Source organism: Peromyscus maniculatus, chromosome 9, assembly GCF_049852395.1.
Source record: "Peromyscus maniculatus bairdii isolate BWxNUB_F1_BW_parent chromosome 9, HU_Pman_BW_mat_3.1, whole genome shotgun sequence".
In the NCBI taxonomy this organism is placed as follows: Eukaryota; Metazoa; Chordata; class Mammalia; order Rodentia; family Cricetidae; genus Peromyscus; species Peromyscus maniculatus.
Window position 1 is genome coordinate 96,781,563 of NC_134860.1, and position 22,924 is coordinate 96,804,486.

The 22,924-nt window shown below is 39.9% G+C and overlaps 1 protein-coding gene across 4 annotated transcripts in view; it reads left to right on the plus strand.

The window, feature by feature from the left end:
* The window catches only part of Pibf1 (progesterone immunomodulatory binding factor 1), a 188,013-nt gene that overhangs the window by 55,311 nt on the left and 109,778 nt on the right, over nt 1–22,924 (plus strand). For all 4 annotated transcript variants that reach the window (XR_013042572.1, XR_013042573.1, XR_013042574.1 and 1 more), the window contains exon 10: nt 988–1,086. Coding sequence is in view for 1 of the 4 variants with exons in the window: in XM_006978006.4 (XP_006978068.1) it covers nt 988–1,086 (99 nt within the window). In the remaining 3 variants the exon portion in view is untranslated. The remainder of the gene's footprint in view (nt 1–987; nt 1,087–22,924) is intronic.

Consider the following 22,924-nt stretch of genomic DNA (forward strand, 5'->3'; position numbering starts at 1 on the left):
ACTTATATTACTTATAAACTGTATGGCCATGGCAGGCTTCTTGCTAACTGTTCATATATCTTAAATTAACCCATTTTTATAAATCTATACCTTGCCACGTGGCTGGTGGCTTACCGGCGTCTTTACATGCTGCTTGTCCTGGTGGTGGCTGCAGTGTCTCTCTCCCCTTCTTGCTGTTTCCCCAATTCTCCTCTCTCCTTGACCCGCCTATACTTCCTGCCTGGTCACTGGCCATCAGTGTTTTATTTATATAGAGCGATATCCACAGCAACAGAAAATACTTTTTTGTGTGAGGCTAAACCACCCTGACTACACCCCATCTCACGTGATTTCAGGTGCTGAGCAGGGGCAGGCCGGGTTAGCACTGGATGGGAGCCTGCCACTCTGTCCCCAAAACACTGTTCTCCAGTAGCAGTCTCTAGTCTGTAATCTATGTGGCATTCTTTCAGTCCTCTGTCCTTTCTCCCTTGTCCTAATTCATTAGCCTTTCTGTGTTAACTTGCCTTCTTGCACAACTAAGGTTCTAGGACCCGATATTTCAGCTGTTCCTTTGCCAGTGTCTCAGACTTCCTTCTTACGTTGATTCCTGTGACTTCTGCTCATACATCTTTTACTTAAAGTATTGCATAAAGTGTTAGTAACTGCCCTCAACCTCAATGTTCCTGTGGATATGACACCTGCCTCACTGGGTTATGGTAAGGTTAAAATGAGATAAGCATATACACAGTGTTTAGCCTTCCCTTCAACCCATGAGGGAAAAGCTACGAGGAAAGTATTCAAACATGGGGGCAGTTGTGTTTGTACCTGTATTACTGCCTACTGTCAGAATACTCTCCCAGCCAGACAGCTTCATGTAATGTACACTGGGCATCACTAGCCTCTAGGAAGTCCTTAAGATAGTCATCTACACACGAAGCAAATCCATGAATCTTTGAAAGATAGATACTTATGCATTTAAAATGACCGAGATGCATGTTTGAATTGTAGAAATCTCCGAGAAGCCAGGGATAACGCTCTTGCTGAAAAGAACCGAGCAGTGACAGCAGAAAAGGATGCTCTAGAAAAGCATGAGCAGCTCCTTGACAGGTAAGAAGGAAATGGAAATGCTAGAATTCTTCAGTGCTCGTTCCCCTTGCGTTTTCCTCTCAGAAAAATGTGTTTTCAAGCCAGCTATAGTAGAGCATGCCTATAGCTCCAGCACTGCGGCGGGAAGATGGCTGGAAATTGGAAGCCAGCCTGGACTGCCTCTTGTCTCAAAAACCCAGTGTGGAGAGTAGTGTGTGTGTGTGTGTGTGTGTGTGTGTGTGTGTGTGTGTGTGTTGTGCAATATAATGGAAATTTGTATTTTTATGTAATTGTTAACATTTATGGAAACCATGCTCTAGAACAGGTAAGTTACTCCAGAGAGTTCCCTCGACCCTTTGAGTCCATCTTATCTACTGCCTTGACATCTACCACTGTCTCAGCCATGTTCTTAGACAAAAACGGCAACAGAGGCACACATTAGCTACTCTCTGGGTCTAGTTCCCTTGACTCAGCATTGGTGTCCTATCCATTTTGATACTGATCATTACTTATTTATATGTCTGAATCTACCAGTTTGTCGACATGTTTTCCTGTTGATTAAAAATAAAATGGGCCGGGTGTGGTGGCGCACGCCTTTAATCCCAGCACTCGGGAGGCAGAGCCAGGCGGATCTCTGTGAGTTCGAGGCCAGCCTGGGCTACCAAGTGAGCTCCAGGAAAGGCGCAAAGCTACACAGAGAAACCCTGTCTCGAAAAACCAAAAAAAAATAAAATAAAATAAAAAAAATAAAATGGAGTTATTTTCAGTGGCGGCTACCAAAGTCAAGCTGCTATGAACATTCTTAGGCGTGTTGTGTACATGTATGTGTGAGCACATTTTGGGTGTGTGTGTGAGCACATGTTTTGTGTCATGTATGTGTGAGCACATGTTTTGTGTACATGTATGTGTGAGCACATGTTTTGTGTACATGTATGTGTGAGCACATGTTTTCTGTACCTGTATGTGTGAGCACATGTTTTGTGTGCATGTATGTGTGAGCACATGTTTTGTGTACATGTATGTGTGAGCACCAGTTTTGTGTACATGTATGTGTGAGCATATGTTTTGTGTACATGTATGTGTGAGCACATGTTTTGTGTACATGTATGTGTGAGCACATGTTTTGTGTACATGTATGTGTGAGCATATGTTTTGTGTACATGTATATGTGAGCTCATGTTTTGTGTACATGTATGTGTGAGAACCAGTTTTGTGTATATGTGTGTGTGAGCACATGTTTTGTGTATATGTATGTGTGAGCACATGTTTTGTGTATATGTATGTGTGAGCACATGTTTTGGGTATATGTATGTGTGAGCACCAGTTTTGTGTACATGTATATGTGTACACCAGTTTTGTGTACACATATGTGTGAGCACATGTGTTTCTCTTCGGTAGACATCTAGGAGTGGTATTGCCAGTCATTAAGGTATAAATAACATTAGTGTAAAAAATTCTGTGAAACTCACTCCAGAGTGGTTATACCATTGTACACTCCCGAATCATTTGTCAAAATCTCTATCTTCTAGAGTGGTTTTTGTAGGGAAGGCAGGAGAGAATGCTTTGTCTTCAGTTACTGCACAGATATTTTTATTAGGCCAGTGAAAAGGAAATCTATTGTAAGCATGAAGTTAAAACATCATCACTTCACTGAGATACTATCAATTTTAAATAATTTGGCTACATGTAAAGTAAGGAACATTTTTTTTTCTTTCTTCAACTTTTTATTTTGAAATAATTTTAGACAGAAGAGTTGATGAAATAGTACAGAAAGTTTACATATGCCTTTCACAAAGCAATAAGCCTTTGAAATTAAGCTCAATGTTTCTTTTATTGATAAATGAAGTGATGGGGGAATTTCTTTTTGTACATTTGTATTGCTGTGAATATGTGTTGCTCTGATTGGCTGATAAATAAAGCTGTTTGACCTAAGGCAAGGCATCTTAGAGGCAGGCAGGAAATTCAAAGAGAGAGACAGGAAGAAGGCAGGGAGAGACGCCAGCGAGCCGCCCAAGGAGCAACATGTAATGGGACTCAGGTAAAGCCACAGAACATGTGGTGATACATAGATTAATAGTTATGGGCTGATTTAAGATATAAGAGCTAGCTAGCAAAAGGCTTGAGCCATGGCCATACAGTTTTAATTAATATAAGCCTCTGTGTGTTTACTTGGGTCTGAGTGGCTTCAGAACCAGGTGGGACACAGAAAAACTTTCTGCCACAATGATGCCCTACAGATTAATTTGTAATTATTTTTTTAAAAGTTCAGGTCTTACTGTTACCCAGACTGGCCTTAAATTCTTAGCCCTAAATGATCCTCCTGCCTCAGCCTCCCCAGTAGCTGCGACTACGGGGATCCACCACCCTGCCTGGCTTCTAATTGTAATTTAAGCAATATGAGCAACCAAAATTTGGGCCATGGATATAGTTTAGTGGACCACCATTGCAGAGCTTTTGAAAGACCCTAAGTTGGATCTACAGGCCTAGAAAACCATACAAACAAACAAAACCTCACACTGAAAAATTGATATAAAGCAGAGAAGAATAATAGAAATTGAACTACAGAATATGAATCTAGTAGATGTTTTGATTTACTGATTATTGATAAGCAGAGTGAATTTAATAGGAATACATATAAGAACATGGGCTTGTGTCCAGAAAATCCAAGTTAGACTTGACTTCTAGGTTTAGATGACATATGAAAATAGCTGGAGAGAATAGTGTCAGATGGAGGGTGTGTTCTGTGATGATCTACCCTTCAGAATCCTGAGCTTGACACCAGGAAACCTTCAAGAGAAAAATGACCCAAACTGAGAAAAATTCAAAGATACCTTTTAGTGGTAAATTAAAACTGTCTACAGATATTTAAACGGTTCATGTGTGAAAACTGGTTTTTATACCTGAAAGAATCTGAAGCAGCAACATGGAGATTTCTGGATAAATGTCATTAATTAAAAGTTAAAAAAAAAAAGGAGAAGAAACATTTTCCAATGGGGCTTTTCGAGGTGCTGTACTTGACCAGATGCTTCTCTCCCAATAAGATACTGAGACAAGCTGGCAGGGCTCCGGGCAGAATGTGTGTGTCCTGATCAAGGCTTTAGATGGGTGTCTTAAGGAATGTGAAGTCCCCATCTGAAAAATCCTAAATGTACTATTTTTTATTAAGTACTTTATGTAATATTCATACATGAAGTCCTTTTTTTAATCCTTACGTTATCTGTGACAGTTGCTTATAAGAATGATACACTGAAGCCAGGCGATGGTGGCGCACGCCTTTAACCCCAGCACTGGGGAGGCAGAGCCAGGCGGAGCTCTGTGAGTTCGAGGCCAGCCTGGTCTACAGAGTGAGATCCAGGACAGGCAACTAAACTACACAGAGAAACCCTGTCTCGAAAAACCAAAAAAAAGAAAATGATATACTGGTTAAGTTACCACATAAAAGGAATGATGAATTCACTCATTTGACCATATTATTTTGAGGATGTTCACATTCACTTTTCTTTCTTTTTTGTTTCTTCTAAGAAAACATAAAAGTTAGGACTATGACTTGAAAAGATACTGCCATCTATGTCCACATCACCATGAATGCTGGCATTTAAGTGGGAATGAAGCAAGTGCTTGAGTTTGTGTTCAGTGTGAAGCCTTGGACTTCATCCTAGTACAGCAATAGTATATATATATATATGTCTACTTAATTCAGTGAAAGCTTTCAGTGTAGATTCCCAGATGCTTGACCTAATGTACTTTGGCATACTCTTTATTTCTTACTTTGTAATGCTGGGGCATTGAACCCAGGACCTTGTGTATGCCACATGGACACTTCACCCATAAGGCATATTCCAGGCATAGTTTGGGAATGTTATTTTAGTATGTGTAGTAAAACATGAAGGTTATTTTAGTATGTGCAGTAAAACACAAAGGTAAACCATTTTTTTCATTCTTTGGATATTGGATTTTAATGCCTAGATATGTAATTCTGGCTTCCTTTTTATCAAAATGAGAATAAATAATGGTTTTTGATCTTTACAATGAGTGTGGCTTTGCTGAATCCAGCATGCAACATGTTCCCATCATGTATAATTAGTATCCTTTCTTTTTATATGAGAAGGTTTCATCAAATGCCTCAATTTATGATTAAACAACCCATGTCATTATATTAAAAAAAAAAAAAGCATAAGGAAGCAGTGTGCCTTTTCCAGCCATGAATGAAAAAGGCTTTTTACTTGAAGACTTTAATTTCCTGCAAAGAAAAGGACTTTTCTTAGGTATATAAAAGACCTATGTATGTCCCAATTTCTAGCACAATAAAGTTTCTAAAATTAAGTATCAAGTACACAGCACTTGAGAACCTGGCCTGTTGCTTTGAATCTCTGTAGACTCCAAGGGTTCCACCCACCAACAAGAAACTTTAAAAGTCAGTCAGTGGAGCACTAGAAAAGAGGGAAACTCTCTACAGAGCCTGGATTTGAAGCTACAATATAAGTATGCAGTTTAAAATTAATTTACATTGTAAATATTTTCAGCTATAGTTTATCTTGTTTTAAAAATATGTTCTTGTGCGGCCTTGATATGAGGGTTTGTGCCCATGTGTGATATGCCGTGTGTGGTTGCTATCCCTGGGAGGCCTGCCCTTTTCTCAAGGGAGAGGAGGAGGAGTGGATGGGGGGGGGACGGGACTGTGGTCAGCATGTAATGTATGAGAGAAGAATAGATAAAAAGGAAGAAAAGCCGGGCAGTGGTCATGCACACCTTTAATCCCAGCACTCGGGAGGCAGAGACAAGCGGATTTCTGGGAGTTTGATGTCAGCCTGGTCTACAGAGTGAGTTCTAGGACAGCCAGGCTACACAGAGAAACCCTGTCTCAAAAGAAACAAAGGGGAAAAAACATTTCCTGGCTGGACATGATGGCATACTCCTGTAATCCTAGCACTTTCAAAGTAGAGACAGGATGAAGAAGAGTCAAGGCTATCCTCAGCTATATCGAAAGTTTGAGGCCCACATGAGGGACAAAAGATACTGTCTCAAAAAGTAAAAGTAATGCATGTTTGAGAGAGGGTAGCAGGGAGAATTTTGTGTTTTGAACATCTCGTTTGCCTAAAAGTATTTTCAAAGGACTACTAATGTGAACATTTTCAGTCCTCACCCCACTATGTCTCTGATAATGGTAGAGTTCTTGGTGTCATTTTCCTAGTAGAAGATACAGGATACAGTGTGTGGGAAAGTAGGTGCTCAGAGTGACATTTATACCTTACTGAACTAGTTTAAAGGTCAGTAGAGCCAGGCATGCCTGCAGTCCAACACTTGGAAGACAGAAGCAAGCTTGTGAGTTTGAGGCCAGCCTGGGACCACAAATCGAGCTGTCTCACAAACAAACAGACCCAACTGTTGATGTGGAAACAACTCCCAAGTTTCACAAGAGGAGGATGTTTGATACCCTTTCCTTCTCCTCTTTTCCTGTTTCTGTGTGCTCATCTGTCTTTTAATCTTCTCTACAGCAAGGAAATGTTTGTGTGGCTTACAAGATGAATTTAGTGGATTGAAGCCTATTGAGATATGAAAGAGAAGTGTAGTATCATATCCAAAGTTTGTTTTGTATAAAATGGATCGTTTATTTATATTATTCCTAATTCTCATGGCTTGTAAAGTAATTCGTGTGATTTGTTTTAAATGCAAAAAGTGCTTATCTGTGTTTCTTCCTAAAGAACCCAGTATACATTAACACTTTGTTCAACATATATTCATGCATTGTTATATGAGATATGAGTGTCTGAATTTTGTTTGCTCTTTGACAAAGTTCTCTGTTGCTGGGCCGGTCACTTTCATCGGTCTCTCGGAATTTGTAAGATCTATGTTGTTACATGCTTCTCTTAGTCCTTGCAGGCTTCCTTTGTCCCTCTTAGATCCACCATGTTTGTGTTAAAATCGAGTATTTATATTCAAAAGACCAGCCCCTATTTTTTTCTTAAATTTCCTCTCAGCTCTTAAGTTGCTAATCCATTTGATATATATTTACTTAGATGAACTTAGGTCTTAGTCTGAATTCATGACTTCCTAAGTTAGCATAAGTGATTCAGTCTCCTCCCAGTAAAGGCTTTAGAATCTGTAGTAATACAGTAAATGTGAAAGCATTAGGAAAAATGGTGCCTGATGAAGAATATCTGTTCCTTTCGGTCTGAACATAAGGCCGTGGACAGAAGTGATAAGAACTCTCGTATTCTGAGTACAATCTAAGGCGTCTTACACCTTCCCCACATCTGTTCTCCCTTTTCCTTATGAGGCATGAAGCTAAACTTAAAGACAGATAACTTCTTACCTATACCTGGATTCATTAGCAGCATAGTTATAAGTTTATATGTCTCCCCACATCCACATCTGAAAAGAACATATCTTGAATGTTTTTGTCTAGCAAGTTAAAAGTATTCATGCTCACAGCAATTTGCTATCCTTTCTGTCAGTCTTTTCTCTAAAGGACAGTGATGTGATCCAGATAGTATTGTATCATAAATAGTGATAGCTATTGTTATTAACCTGAAATTCTGTGAGACAACACATCTTTATGCCGATATAGAAATACAGTTATCTGTGCATTTGTGATATAAACTGCTGTAGAAAAACATTTCCATGCCATTTCACATTAACTAGATATCTGCCACTCTCAAAGGATGAATATATATGTATAATAATTATTATTGTTATTACTATAAAAATATCACACACTGAAATGAACCAGACCGGAAGTCTATACATCGAACTGACCTTGTTTCTACAGGGTTAGAATGTTACATTTCTGAAAACCTCCAGTGGAGTATATGATTGTAAGAGAAGATATGCTTGCTCTTGCTTCTAGTCTTGAGGCAAGGGCTAGGAGTGTATTATATGTTAATTTTCATTCTTTCATGAATCCACGTTTTTAATAAGAACTTATTAACAGATCAGAATGTCCCCTAGTAATATCATAGTGTTGAATTTCTAACAATTATTGATGATTTTTGTCAAATTCTTTTTAGTTTTTAAAAATTTGAAATTAAAATACAATAATATCATTACCCCCATTTCTCCCTTCAACCTCTCCAAATCTCCCAACCACACTTCCTCTCAAATTCATAGCTTCATTTTCTTTGGTATCGTTTTATATAATATATATATATATTATATGTGTGTATATATATAATATATATACATGTAAATGCATAAATACATGAAGACCACCTGCTCAAGTCCATTTAGTGTTACTTGAACATTTGCTAGTGCAGGCTGATTACTTTGTGTTGAGTGATCAGTTAGAGGATTTGTCCCTGGGGGTGACTCTTTCTCCACTCTCAGTATTCCTTGGTTGTCTGCAGTTCTTTGCTTAAGGTTAGAACACCTTGAGATTTCCCTCTGTTAGCATGTCTTTTAGCATCCTTGTTCAGGTCTTTAAAATCAGGCCTGTGTGCTGGGGATGTAGCTCAAGGTAAAAACACTTGCCCAGACACAGGAAGCCCTGGGTTAATCCAAAGCCCTGGGTGTGGTGGTGCTTGCCTGTAATCTCAGGTCTAAGGAAGGTGGGAGACAGGAAGAGCAGATGTTCAAGGTCATCCTCGCCTATCAGGTGCAAGAACTACCTGAGCTACTTGAGACTTTGTAGATAAAATTCTAAACAGTCTTATTAACTAAGAAACACAGAGCCAAATGCAGAGTTAAAAGTCCCAAGATCAGAGCACTAGCAAAGCCTTTAGCTTACCACTCACTGCTGTCCTTCCCCTGAGAGAGAGAGACCTTCTCCTGTGTGTCCTGTCTTTTTATTGCCTTTCTATTCTGCCTTCTCATTGGCTCTAAACCCAACCACATGACTTCCTCGTCACTGCCTGTCTATACAGACCCCCAGGCCTCTATGGTTCATACTGAGATTAAAGGTTCGGGTCACCACTTGGCTGTGTCCTTGACCACACAGAGACTCTGCCTGCCATGTGATCGGATTAAGGGCGTGTGCCACCACCTCGGACTTCTGCTAAATGGCTTGCTTTTAGCTCTGACCCCCAGGCAACTTTATTAACATACAAATAAAATCACATTTCAGCACAAATAAAATATCACCATAAGACTGAATCTCAAACAATGAATGAGTGAAATGAGGCCTGTGCTCTACTGTTTTGTTTTGGTTTAAATATTTTTAGTTTTGTATTTCATACATTTTCAACTTTTTACAAAAGTTATATAAATTGTCTCTAACCTACTGAGACCTTACTCTAGGACAGAGAATCTGAGCTTGCTTTCCTCAAAAAGCTAAGTAAGGAGATGATTTGGCCACAGGTATGGTTACCAAGTATTTGAAAGGATCTCCACTTGGCTTTACGGTGTGATTTGATCTTACAAGGGGCAGTCTTTTGTCTCTCCCCTTTAGCATATATAAAAAGTCCTTTTGAATAAAGCTCTGGGCAGCTGAGTATTGACCCAGGGCACTCCTGAAGCTATCCTGTGTCTCTGTCTTTCTTATTGTCTCCTTCTGTCTTTCTATCTAATATTTCCTCATTCCTCTCTTTCCACCCAAGAACCCTTCAATAGATGGGAGCAGGTTGGAGCTGGTCTCCTACAGACTCCCAAACTTCTTCAGGGTGTATTTCTTAAGGAATGTTCTTTTTTTGTTTGTTTGTTTTTGTTTTTGTTTCTTATACAACTACAAACCGTATTTTAATACAAGAGCATTTGATAGCCGTATGCTTACAGTAATGCTTTTTACATGTTTTTGTCAGTTGTCCCAATGTTCTTTTGTAGTACCGTTAATTTGTGTTTTTAAACACACAGGGATCAGAAGATAGCCTCTGAAGTTAGTTCTTTCCTTCCTCCGTGTGGGTTCCAGGCATCATGCTCGGTGCCTTTGCCGGCCAAGTCACTCAGTGACCTCATGTTACTATGTCCATGGCACAGGGTCCAGCCTGGAAGCTTGCACTTCTTTACTGCCTCCTCAGCCCTTTTGATTCTCAAATTCTTCTGGAATTTGATTCTTTACCTTCCTCATTTTGTTTTCATGACATTTGATTCCTTTTCATTTAATGTTACAGGTATTTTATTGGACTTCTCTACTCAGCATTAGTGCCATAAGACACTACCAACAGTGGTTAAAACTCAGTGGTACTTTATGTCTCATAACTCTGATTAGCTGCAGAGCAAGCATTTTATCTGGATGCTTATCTGGAACTTTTAAACTTGGCGTTTATGAAATATCTTCTCATGTCCAACCCTCCCAATATACAATCTCCTATTGAATTTATTTCTGTAAATGACTCTACCGCCTGGAGGTCAGTTCCATGTGAATCTTAGAGAATAACAGGCCTTTTTCTTTGCTCCAGTATTTAAACATTTGTCAAATTTCAGCCTGTGATGCCTCTGAAATCTTCGTTCCTGTTGCCATCATCCTGAATCAGCCTGCCTTTGCTTGTTGGTTGCTTCTGTATTATACACATGATCTCCTTGGTTGCTCCATCTCTCCCCAATCAGTTAATCCTCTTGCTTAGACCTGTTCTTCCTCTCATAGTTTCACATTCTGACATCATCATTTGCCCAGGTACTTGAACAGAACTGGTAATTTGCAACTGCTATTTCTCATGCTCACTTTCCATATCATTGATTCAAACAACAAATCCTTTTTGATACCTAATAGCATGACCCAGGTACTCTGCTACACTATCGTATACTTAGGGATATGTTAGCAAATGGGCTGGACATTACCACTGCTAAGAGCTAGTGTAAGGATACAAAAACAAACAATCATATAATTGCCTGATTATAATTGTAAAGTTTGGTAATTGCTCCAAATTAAATTGTGTAATAACAAATTATGGTGGCGGTAAAAGGATACCATGATAGGGTAATTCTAATTTTTAAATATATCTAATTGTTTCTTACCTCTTAATCCTGAATAGCACTACATTAGTCTAGCCTTTATTTTCCTTTTGCTAAACTAATTATCTCTTTAAACTATGGTTCTGCTTTTAGTTTTGGTCTCTCTAGTCCCATCAATCTGTATGGATATAAGCATTCTGTTTGTGCTGTTCAGCATACGCCATGCACACTGCTCAGCTTAGCATTTACAGTCCTCTGCAGTCCGTCGATCTTTCCAGGCTCCCTTTCTTCTGACTCCGCGTGTACCACACGTCATCTCTAGCTTTGTCGTGCTTTCTGTGTAGCCTCTTTCTCCATATGTGTGTGTCTTCCATTATCTACCAAGGAAATAGATGTCCCTGCTTTTATTAAGGCTCAATTCAGTGATAATCTGTCATATCTTAATTTCCATTCAGAAAGGTTTAAGAGTCTCCCCTTGGGTTTCTAATACTAGTTATAGCTCTATGCTTATTGACAAGCCCCTCTGAAGTATTGAGCCTTTGAGATCTCTCCTCTCCTCTCTTCCCCTCTCCTCTTCCCCTCTCCTCTCCTCCTCTCTCTTTTCCTCTTCTCCCCTCCCCTTCTTTTACCGCTCTCCTCCTTCTCTCCTCCTCTTCTCCTGTCCTCCTCATTTATTTTTTATTTTTTATTTTTTTGAAACAAGGCCTTACTGTATATTGCAGGCTGGCCTCAAACTTGCAACTTGCTCTATACCCCAGGGTAACTTCAATTCATGACCCTCCTGCCTCACACTGCAAAGTCGCTGCAGGCTTGGGCCACTGCCCATTGAGGTCAGAGACGATGTAGCTCCTTGTCTTCCTTCTTTACCAAGCTTTGGATTCACCATCTTTGGGTGTAAGTCATTATGTACCATTTTTAATTCTCAGAAGTTTTCTTTATCGATTTTGACTAAACAGCTGTGCACACTCGTAACCCAGTTTGAATGCTGAAAAGAGTTACCCAAGATTATTAACTTATTTTTCCCCAATGTAGGTGAGTCACAGTTACGTATGAGTTTGTTTTGTTTTGTTTTTGGAGATAGTGTTGTTTGTTTTTATGTGAGTGGGTTTTTGTTTTGTTTTTGTTGTTTTGAGACAGGGTCTCTTGGAGCAGGAAGCCAAATCCTGCTACCGCTACTTCCCAAGGGCTGAGTTTACAGCACTTACTACCACCACTGTTTCCTGGAGGCTTTTTATGCTTAGGTTGATTATGTCTCAGAAATATTCCTTTGCCTATCATCCACCCCACCTGGTGAGTGAAGACTTCTGTAGGAAGGGTCAGAATTTATACCCCTTTTAATGTTCTCCAGATTCTCCTGATGTGCCCTTTCCCCACATACTGTAATGTGGGGAAACACTGTAATGGACCAGTTTTGAGAAGAGTGTGGTTAACTGCCATTCAAACATTTATATCAGAAAAGTCTGGACACAGTCCTAGCCTCTAAAATGTTGAAGAATGAGTCCTGAAGACATACCTGTAAACTTGAATGCAACCCCCCAAAAATTCTGAAGCAGATTATTAAGCAGATATTGAATATTTAGATAAGAAAATATTTTTATGGCCACTGTTCTTTAACTCTTTTTTTCTTTTTTAAAGAGATTTTATTATTTTTAATCGTGTGTGTCTGTGTATGGATATGTAAGTGTCATGGCCCATGGAGTCTAGAAATGCCTGGTGCTTTGGAGTTCAACTCAGGTGTTTGTGAGCTGCCCAATGTGAGTACTGGAATTCAGACTCAGATTCTCTGCAAAGCAGTGCATGCTCCAAACCAGTGAGCCCTCTGCCCGGCCCCCACATTTGTTAAGTCCTAACAAACTGGTTTTACTTCTTCTTTTTGAAATATTTGGTTGCATCTCCGGGGAAAGATACTTCAATCCTAACACTGTGTCAAGATTTAAAGTCAGGTGCAGCTATAGTCCTAGCCCTCCAGAAACTGAGATGGAAATGGGGGTGGGGGAGTCAAGGCTAGCCTGAGGTACATAATTGAAAGCCAACCTAATGAAACTCTGTCTTCAAAAACAAGCAAAGTGAGAAGAAATATCTCTGTTTGACACATGGAAGATAACAGTTTCAGTTAGAGCAGATAAATATAAATTTCCAGAGAAGCTTGACTAGTAGATAAACTTAGAAGAGTACTAGTAGTTCAGCGGCTACAGACTTGTTTTTCAGTCTGTAGTTCAAATTGGATGTGCTCCATCTTGTTTACACAGTGCACAATAAGGATAGTTCTTTTCCCCACCTCTATACTGTAAACAAACGTGCTTCCAAGACAAGTACCATAAATCTTTTACATAGCTAGTTTTGGGATTCACTCTTGGCATTCCAGTAACTGCCAGGGGAACAACTGTAAGTGTGTGTGGTATATTCATGTTTGTGCACATATGTGTGCAGTTTGCTCATTTGTATGTGCTTGTATGGAAGCCAGAGGTAGACTTCAGTTATCTTTATCACCTAAGTTTTTTAAACAGGTCTCTCACTGAATCTGGAGTTTACCATTTCAGCTACACTGGCTGGCCAGCAATCCACCAAGATTCACTTGTCTCCCCACCCACCCAGTGCTAGAGTTCTAGGTGCACCATCAAACCTGGCTTTTACATGGATGCTGGGTATCCAAACTTGGGCTCTTATAATTTATATAGCAAGCATTTTATCCACTAAGCTATCTGTTTTCCCAGCCCCCAAGAACTAGAAATTTGATAAGGCATTTTGTGGCATCTTATTCATTATGAAAGCTTGGCCTATAGCTTAGGCTTGTTACTAACTAGCTCTTACAACTTAAACTAACCCATATCTTTTAGTCTATGTTATTTTACATAGCTCCATACCCTTTACTTTGTAAAGCCCATGCCACTTCCTCTCCATCTGGCTGGTGACTCCACCCTCCTTTTTCCCAGCGTCCTATGTGTCTGGTGTCCCCACCATACCTCCTGCCTAGCTAATGGCCATTTAGCTTTTTTTAAACCAATAAGAAGGCACCTTAGCAAAGACACATCTTCAAAGTGTACAAAAAGATTATTCCACAACTTATCAGAAACTGAGGAAAACTTCAGGATGATGTCAGAAGTTTCAAAGAATTTTCATCACATCCATTGTCACCAGTATCAAGGTGGAAAGCGAGAATTCTACACTTCAACTGAGCTATATAGATTGGCAAACAGTGTGCAGAAGAATTTTCTTTTTTTTTTCTTTTTTATTTATTTATTTTACAATACCATTCAGTTCTACATATCAGCCACGGGTTCCCCTATTCTCCCCTCTCCCACCCCCTCTCCTTACCCCCAGCCCTCCCCCATTCCCACCTCCTCCAGGGCAAATCCTCTCCCCCCCCCCACCCCCAGGACTGCGATCAACCTGGTAGACTCAGTCCAGGCAGGTCCAGTCCCTTCCTCCCAGACTGAGCCAAGTGTCCCTGTATAAGCTCCAGGTTTCTAACAGCCAACTCATGCAATGAGCACAGGACTTGGTCCCACTGCCTAGTTGCCTCCCAAACTGATCAAGCCAATCAACTGTCTCACCTATTCAGAGGGCCTGATCCAGCTGGGGGCCCCTCAGCCTTTGGTTCATAGTTCATGTGTTTCCATTCACTTGGCTATTTTTTTTTCAATAATTGAGTAAAACCGAAAATTATTATAAGCCACAGTCGTCCTAGGGACCTCCATGCTATATATATAGCCTCCATGGTTCTATGGGTTGTGGTCTGATTGTTCTTTATTTTATATCTAGAATCCACTTATGAGTGAGTACATACCATGACTGTCTTTCTGGGTTTGGGTTACCTCACTCAGGATGATTTTTTTCTAGTTCTATCCATTTGCCTGCAAATTTCATGCTTTCATTGTTTTTCTCTGCTGAGTAGTACTCCATTGTGTATATGTACCACATTTTTTTCATCCATTCTTCAGATGATTAAGGATGTTGAGCATTTCTTTAAATGTCTTTCAGCCATTTGTGATTCTAGTTTTGTGAGTTCTCTGTTTAGCTCTTTAGCCCATTTTTTAATTGGACTGTTCAGTATTTTGTTGTCTAGTTTCTTGAGTGAAGAATTTTCTTTAACTTTGTAGCTTTGACTGGTCATGGAACACACTATGTATCCCAGGCTGATCTGAAACCCATGCTAGTTCTCCTTCCTCAGCCCCCCAGATGCTGAGATTACAGATTACCATAACCCCCACTCTAGAAGAACGCTTTGTGTGTGTACAAGTAGACAGAGGTTAGTTTCACATGTCGTCAGTTGCTTCTCTACCTTGAGACAGCATTGGTTTCTCACTGGAGCTAACTGATTGGTTAGTCTAATCTAGCTAGTGAGTTCCAGGGATCCTCCTGTATCTATACTAAGATTATAGTATATCATTATACCCAAGCTGGCCTGGGATTGGATGTACAGCCAACAGTGAGCTTGAATTCCTGATCTGCTGCTCTCTGTTGGTTATGCCGCGGCGCTGCCCCTCGTGGCTGGTTGCCGCCGGCAGCAGCCATGCCAGCAGCAAAGCAGTGTGCTGATTAAAAGAATCATAGCCATGGTTTAGAGCTTTTTTTTTGGGGGGGGGAGAAAGAAAGACAGAGAGACACAGAACGGGGGTGGGGGGTGGGGAGGGAGTCGACGGGAGAAAGGAGCGGAGAGGAGAGGGGACAGAGAGCCTACCTGCTTTTTAGGCTGGGAAGCCGGCGAAGGCTGATGATGTAATTAAGGACGTAATTAAGGACCAAATCCTTACACTCTCCACTTCCTGAGTGCTGGAATTCTAAGTATATACCATCATAGTCATCTCAGAAGAAACATTTAAGGGAAATTTTCCATTTATTTGCGTGTCTGTCCCACATGTGTATATACACACATACACACGGTATCACTTGGAGATCAGAGGATAATACTCCCAGACCCTGGATTAGGCACAAACTACACCAGAGATGGAGGATGAGGGAGAAGGGGACAAGGGAAAGGGGACAGCAGTATTTGTCCCAGAGGGACAAAGGAATGCCTCTGGTGTGGCCCATAGGCAAATGGAGGTTTATAAGGTAGAGGTAGGAACCCCTGTGTTAGGATAGGGTGTTTAATTTTAATTGGGCATGTTAGTTAGATGAACCAAAGGGGGCTTTTGATAGCTGGACCTTGGTAGTCAACCTCAGGAGGAAGAAATGGCTAAATAAGGGAATGGACCTTGGTGACTAGCTTTAGGGATGTAATCTAACACTTTTTAGCATGCAGAGGGAATGGGGGAGAAGGGCAAGGCCTGCCAGAGCCACATGCTCGAGTGGGCCAGTGTCCCTTCAGTAACTCCAGGAATTTGGTTTTCCTTCTCCCACATGGGCTCCAGACATCAAACTCAGGTCATCAGGTATGGTGGTGATTGCCGTTATCCACTTAGCTGTCTCACCAGTCCTAGGAGAAATTCTTAAAGTGCTCCCTGAATAGAGCTGGAGAATGCCTCAGTGTACTTGCTCTTCTGGGGGACCTGAGTTTGGTTCCCAGCACCCATATCAGACACCTCATAGTTGCCTGGGACTCCAGCTGCCTCTCTTGGAACACACACGCACAAAGCATACACTTACACAGACATACACACATTCACAAAATGTTTTTTAAAAACTGAAAAAGAAAGAAAGAAACTCCACCCATACCTTCTATCTTACCAGTCCAGTGGAACCTTCCACAATTGCAGAGGTGTTCTCTCTGTGCCGTCTCATTCCCTCATACTATATTGGGACAAGTGTTCACCTGGCTAAAAGTGCCTTCATTCAGAGATACGCAGATGGTGACATATGTGCCAGAGAAAAACAAGTCTAAAAGATAAGGTTGTGTTTGGTTATTAGTATTTGGGGGTTAGGTCTAGAGACTCAGTGATCTTTTTTAATGAAAGGAGATAACATGGGCAATATAAAAGCTATAACAGATGGCAAGAAAATTTTGAAAGATTTAGTCAAGGAAACAAAAAAAATAAATTATAATATAGTCATGCCGGGCGGTGGTGGCGCACGCCTTTAGTCCCAGCACTCGGGAGGCAGAGGCAGGCGGATCTCTGTGAGTTCGAGGCCAGCCTGGTCTACCAAGTGAGTTCCAGGAAAGGCGCAAAACTGCACAGAGAAACCCTGTCTCGAAAAACCAAATATATATATATAGTCACAACTAAATTTTCAAGAAAGTGTAAGATTGGTGAAACCAGTAACAGGACAAGATAACAAGATAGAAAAAACTGGTAATGTTAAAATACATGACATAGAAGGATGATCATGCAATTTTTAAAATAATGAAAGAGAAATAGTGAGGTACCGGGCCACAGGAAACCAAATTGGTAAAATAAAGATGTTAGGAACCTAAAATAACAAATAAAAGGGCAACGTGAGAACATCAGCTAGAGGAAAGGCATTGTACACAGGGATTAAACTGCATATGTCCGCATACAGAAAGTCAGCTACAAAAGGGAAAACAGAAACAACCAACTGAAGGAGGGAAATACATTGAACTTGTTGCCAAGGAAAACGCTTCTCCGAGTGAGAAGTCAAGGACTGGGTGGTGGGGGAAGACAGGAGACAGCAGTTTCGTAACTCCAGCACGAATGTTAAGGGAAGAGGACTCAAGGACCTGGGCTGTGTAAGTCCTTTACTAGACAAATCTGGGTGTGCTGACTTCCTCCATAATACACCTTGTTATTCTCAACAGTGTTTATTATCATCCTCTTTGGGCCAAGCACTGTTTCTAGGCACTAGGACTTTGAGTTTGATAAAATGAAAGTCTTTGTCTTCTTCCTAACAACGGTCCTATGGTAGAAATCAGAAAATACACAAGTAATAGCATATAAACATAAATATTAAACAGTCCTATGGTAGAAATCAGAAAATATACAAGTAATAGCATATAAACATAAATATTAAACGGTCCTATGGTAGAAATCAGAAAATACACAAGTAATAGCATATAAACATAAATATTAAACGGTCCTATGGTAGAAATCAGAAAATACACAAGTAATAGCATATAAACATAAATATTAAACGGTCCTATGGTAGAAATCAGAAAAGACACAAGTAATAGCATATAAACATAAATATTAAACATCTTTAAAACAGACTGTAATTCAGAGAAGTTTGTACTCTGGGTGATGAGAAGGGACCAGTTAGTGAGGACTTAGGAAGCCAATTACCCTGAAGACCTGCTTGAAAATGTTGCTTTACCAACCAGTGAAATATCAGAGAACTCATAAATCAAAATGTCAAGGTACGAAAGAACAGGCAGTGAACTTTTAGTATAAAATGAAACCCTAACTGCCTTAATTATTTTATTTATAAAAACCATGTAAATTGATAAGGGTAACACATGCTATCAGCATAGTGATTTAATGTAAATAGAGACAAAATAGAAACTGCAACTAAACGTAGGGAGTCGATGGCGAGAGGACTTGGTGAACTACTGTCTGCCAAGTAGTTATGTTTTCAGGTCCACCACAGGATGTGATGCTTAGTAGAAACTCTCAGCTTGACGCAGTCTAGAGTGACCTAAGACAAGGACCTCAAGGAAGAACTCTCTAGCTCTTCTTGTCCTGTGAGCCTGTCTGTGGGAGACGATCAACTTGTGTTCATGGCGGTGAGAAGACGTCCCCTCAGGGTGGCCGAATTCCCTCCATGGGGGACTCTGAGCTGTGTGAGAGTGGAGACCGAGCTGAGGACCAGCATCCTGCATGGCAATTCACTGGCTGTGACCTGCTCTCTTTCCAACCTGGGCTGCTTCAACCCTTTTTCTGACAGTCTTGACAGTTCCCCACCCCTGGAGGTCACAGTGTTGATGCCAGAGTTAATGCAGACACCTGATCTTTGTAGCACACTATACCCTGGAACTCCTGGACACAAGTGATCCTCCTGCCTCAACCTCCAAAGTCGCTGGGAATAAAGGCTTGGGCCACCCTCCTGGCTGCTCTATGGATGTACTGTGAGGACCGCCTTGCCTGCTCTCCAACCGTGCCCTATAGCCCACATAGTTGGCGTATAACCAAAGAGAATGGGAAGGAAGCAAGCCCTGATCTTACAGGAAAAGGCAGCCAGCAAAGCAAACAGCAAAGATTTTTTCAAAAAGAAAGACCGAACAAAACTTTTCTAACAGTTATAAATGTGACACTCACTAGGTATCTGTGGGGAAGAAAGACAGCTTGAATAAGAAAGTCCTCTTTCTATATCTGTAAATGACATGAGATCATTAAAAATGACTCAATTTAAAAGGCTGCAGGATCTAAATAATGCAGGATCTAAAGGTATTCTAAAATTACTTAATAATATTTGTTTTAAAATTATTTAGGGCATTGGAATCCCTTTCAATGACACTGTGTATGCAGTAAAGATATGCTCAAGAGGCAGTGTGCGAGACCTAACAGATAGTTAAGGGGTAGAGCACTTGCCTACTCTGTGAGAAACTCCAGATTTGAGCCCCAGACCTGCCAAAAAGCAGAGGGAAATAGGGCCTTGTCTGCCTAATACACAAGAAAGAAATGTTTAAGTGTCCTAGCGTGAGTGCCAGAGATGTACCATGATAGCTCACTTGTCTCCAGAGAAGAGAATCACAATTGATGACTTGACTTGAAGCTAGACATGGTGCGCACACCTGTCAGTCAGAAGACATTCATAGGACTGAGACAGGAGGGTAGTGAGTTCAAAGCCAGCATGGGCTATTAGCAAGCCCACTCTCAAGAAAAAAAAATCAAAATGGTTTGGGGAAAGGGAATTATCTAGATTATCTATTTATAATTATTTGTTATTATCTAATTATCTGAGTACTGAATACTTTCATGAACTGTTTTACAATTCCTGCTAAATCCAAAGTTGATAAAACAAGAAAAAATAACTTAGAAAACTGAAACAGCCTGGACTGGTACTGTTAATCAATATTTATTTATTGTATACAGCTTAAGAGCACATGAAACTTATGCTTGTAGATATATATTTAAGTGTGTGTCTCACAGTTAGCTTAAGAAAACTGTGTTCTTGGTGAGACCCAGATTTCAGATCCTTTCATCTCATAGTCCTCTTTGGCACATCTTGGCCCAAATCGAGCCAGACTCCTTAACAGTAACATGTGAATCACAGTGGGAATGAGTTGGGTCAATATGAATGCATGAGCACCACAGAAGAAGCCAGGCACATGCTCTCCTGGCAGCCTCTTAGCAGTAACATCATGTTTGAAGGGTAAAGACAGCACATGGTCTGTGTCCATGGTTTTTAAGGTGTTTCTAAGAAATTTAGAGTCATGGTCATTGACTATGAGTGTGAACTAAACCAAAGAAGTTGAACCTGCACTTACAGAGCTTGCCTTATAAACGCTACTGCTCTGTTTCATTGGAGAAATTTTCATACATTTACATTTGATAAATACCACTACCAAAAAGTTGTATAAAAAATTGAAATGCCAGCTCACTAAATCAACTCATAAAAACTAAAGTTAAAAGTAAAATATTTTCCACGATTATTTTAAAAATACGTTATTTACTGGAAGTAAAGTCCAGAGAATTACCACAGATGAAGTGTGAGTGTATTTCTCCCACTTGTAAATGAGCTCTTATTTCCTACAGTGTATATTCTGGTCCACAATGAGTCATTTTCAACATGTTTCAATTTAACTCCTAATACATTTTTAAACTTGGCAGGCATATTTAGATGAACATTACTTCCAGTTTTCAGAGGCTGCTTCTAAATTATACTTCAGTTCTACAGTCAGCATGAAGAGTTCTTTCAGTAAGAAGGAAGCAGCATTGATTGGAATGGTATGTTTTGGAGAAGGAAAAATACTATTTTTAAATTTTCAGTATACACAAATGCTAAGCGTTATCTGAAAGAGCTGGAGTTGTGTCTTGTGTAGTGTGTTTAGTGGAAGAAGAAATCTAAAAGAAGTATAATTTACCTTGAATAAGAGTTATTAAATTCTTCACTTTGCTTAACAGTAGTTTCTTGTTCTACATGGATTAATTTTTTGGTAATACTAATGACATTGGAGGTAATAGTTTAGTTTTTGTTCAGACTCCGTTTTGGTTACAAAACATAGCACCTGGCCTTTCTGGTCAGAGGGCTACATAAATGTAAAAGCTCTGACTAAGGGCAGTGGTGGCGATCGCCTTTAATCTCAGCACTCAGGAGGCACAAGCAGGCGGATCTCTGTGAGTTCAAGGCCAGCCTGGGCCACAGAGTGAGTTCCAGGACAGGCACCAAAACTACACAGAGAAACCCTGTCTCGAGAAAAAAAAAAAGAACAAACAAACAAAAAAGCTGTGACTGAGCCCAGTACTCAAGGGGCAAGGGCAGGGAGATTTCTGTGATTATGAGGCTAGTCTGGTCTACACAGTGAGACCCTATCTCAAAAAAAAAAAAAAAGTCAATAAGTATGTGGAGGGTTATTTTTATATTTCTAACTCAGGGTTATTTTATAATTACCACTTATTGGAGCCATATGAATATTCTAACATATTCATTTGGCTGACCTATCTACTATTAATTTTTAATATACTTTTTGTTGTGACCTTTATACTGTCTTATTATTTTTAACATTTCAAGTTTAGAGTTGGAAAAAACATATCATTGAAAATAGATCAAAGCTCCTATGAACTCACAGAGACTGAGGCAGCATGCACAGGGCCTGCAGGGGTCTGCCCCAGTCCTCTGCATACTCTACCTTCCAGTTTAGAGTTTTTTGGGATTCCTAACTGTGGCAACAAGTGTGTCTCTGGGTCTGTATCTGTTTCTTGTGCCTTCTCTTGGGCTCTTGCTGTTTATTTGTTTAGTCCTATTCAGATGTTAGTTTTTTATTTATCTTATCATAGTATAATGTGGTCCCTTAGATGTCTGTTTCTTTTCTATTAACAGAAAGGGGATGGATTGGGTAGGAGACGGGGTGGGGAGGAACTGGGAGGAATAGAGGGAGAAGAAACAAACAGTATATATTAGGATGAAAAAAATCTATTTTAAATAAAAGGGAAAAATTAAAAAGAATGTATTCTACTCAGTTTGCAAATGATGGAAGACATTAAAAAGACTGTTTAACTTGTCCTGAGTTACACTGTTTCTAGAAGCAGAGCAGGGATTAAACATCTGGTATTTGTTGCTTTTGTTGTTGTTTGATTTTGTTTGTTTGGGATACAGTTTCCTATAGCACAGACTGGCCTCAAACTTGCCTGTAGCCAGTGCTACCCTTGAATTCCTGATCCCTCTATTTCAATTTTCCAGGTGTTAGGATTAAAAGTTCTACACCACTGCCTCCAGTATAAACAAATATTCTTTTTATTTCTAGTTCAGTTGTTCCATCTGCCACAATAGTATGTTATACTTACGTAAACAGTATGTGAAGCATAGTATGTATGATGTCATACAACACCAGTAAATAAATTTGTACTCCATATATACTTTTCCTAAAAACAACAAAATTCCAAAGCAAGCTTTGTGCCAGCTTTCTCCTTCCAGAAGCTCTGGGGAAAGTCCTCTTACTGCTGCCCACTTCTGGGGACCCGAGAACATTGGCTTGTAGTCACATCTCCATCCAGTCTCTGCTCTTGCCTTTCTGTATACTTATAAGATGCTTGTGATGGCATTGACTGCCTACTCAAGCAATGGACACAAAGCTCCTCATCCTCAGATCTTAACCACATCTGCCAAAATCTTTTCCTAATAAGGCAGCATGCACATATTCTGGGAGCTGGGACATGGACAGATCCTTCAAGAACCCTCTGTTCAACTCACACATGAACCTTTTAAGACACATGAGTTATATTTAGATGGATCCATTAGTTGGAATAACATTTTGTAATTTAACTAAAATTTTTATCAGCTAATTTGAATAGTTATTTAAATTATATACTTCTATAAATTATCTTTTCAACTTTAGTAATATACTATTTAACAAATTATTTATTAACCCTTGAACAAAATAACACCTTAGAAACTTTGACTCCAGTTCATGTGATTTATGGTATGTATTTATTATGAATTAAAAGTCACCTTTGGGGCTTGAGAGATGGCTCAGCAGTCAAGA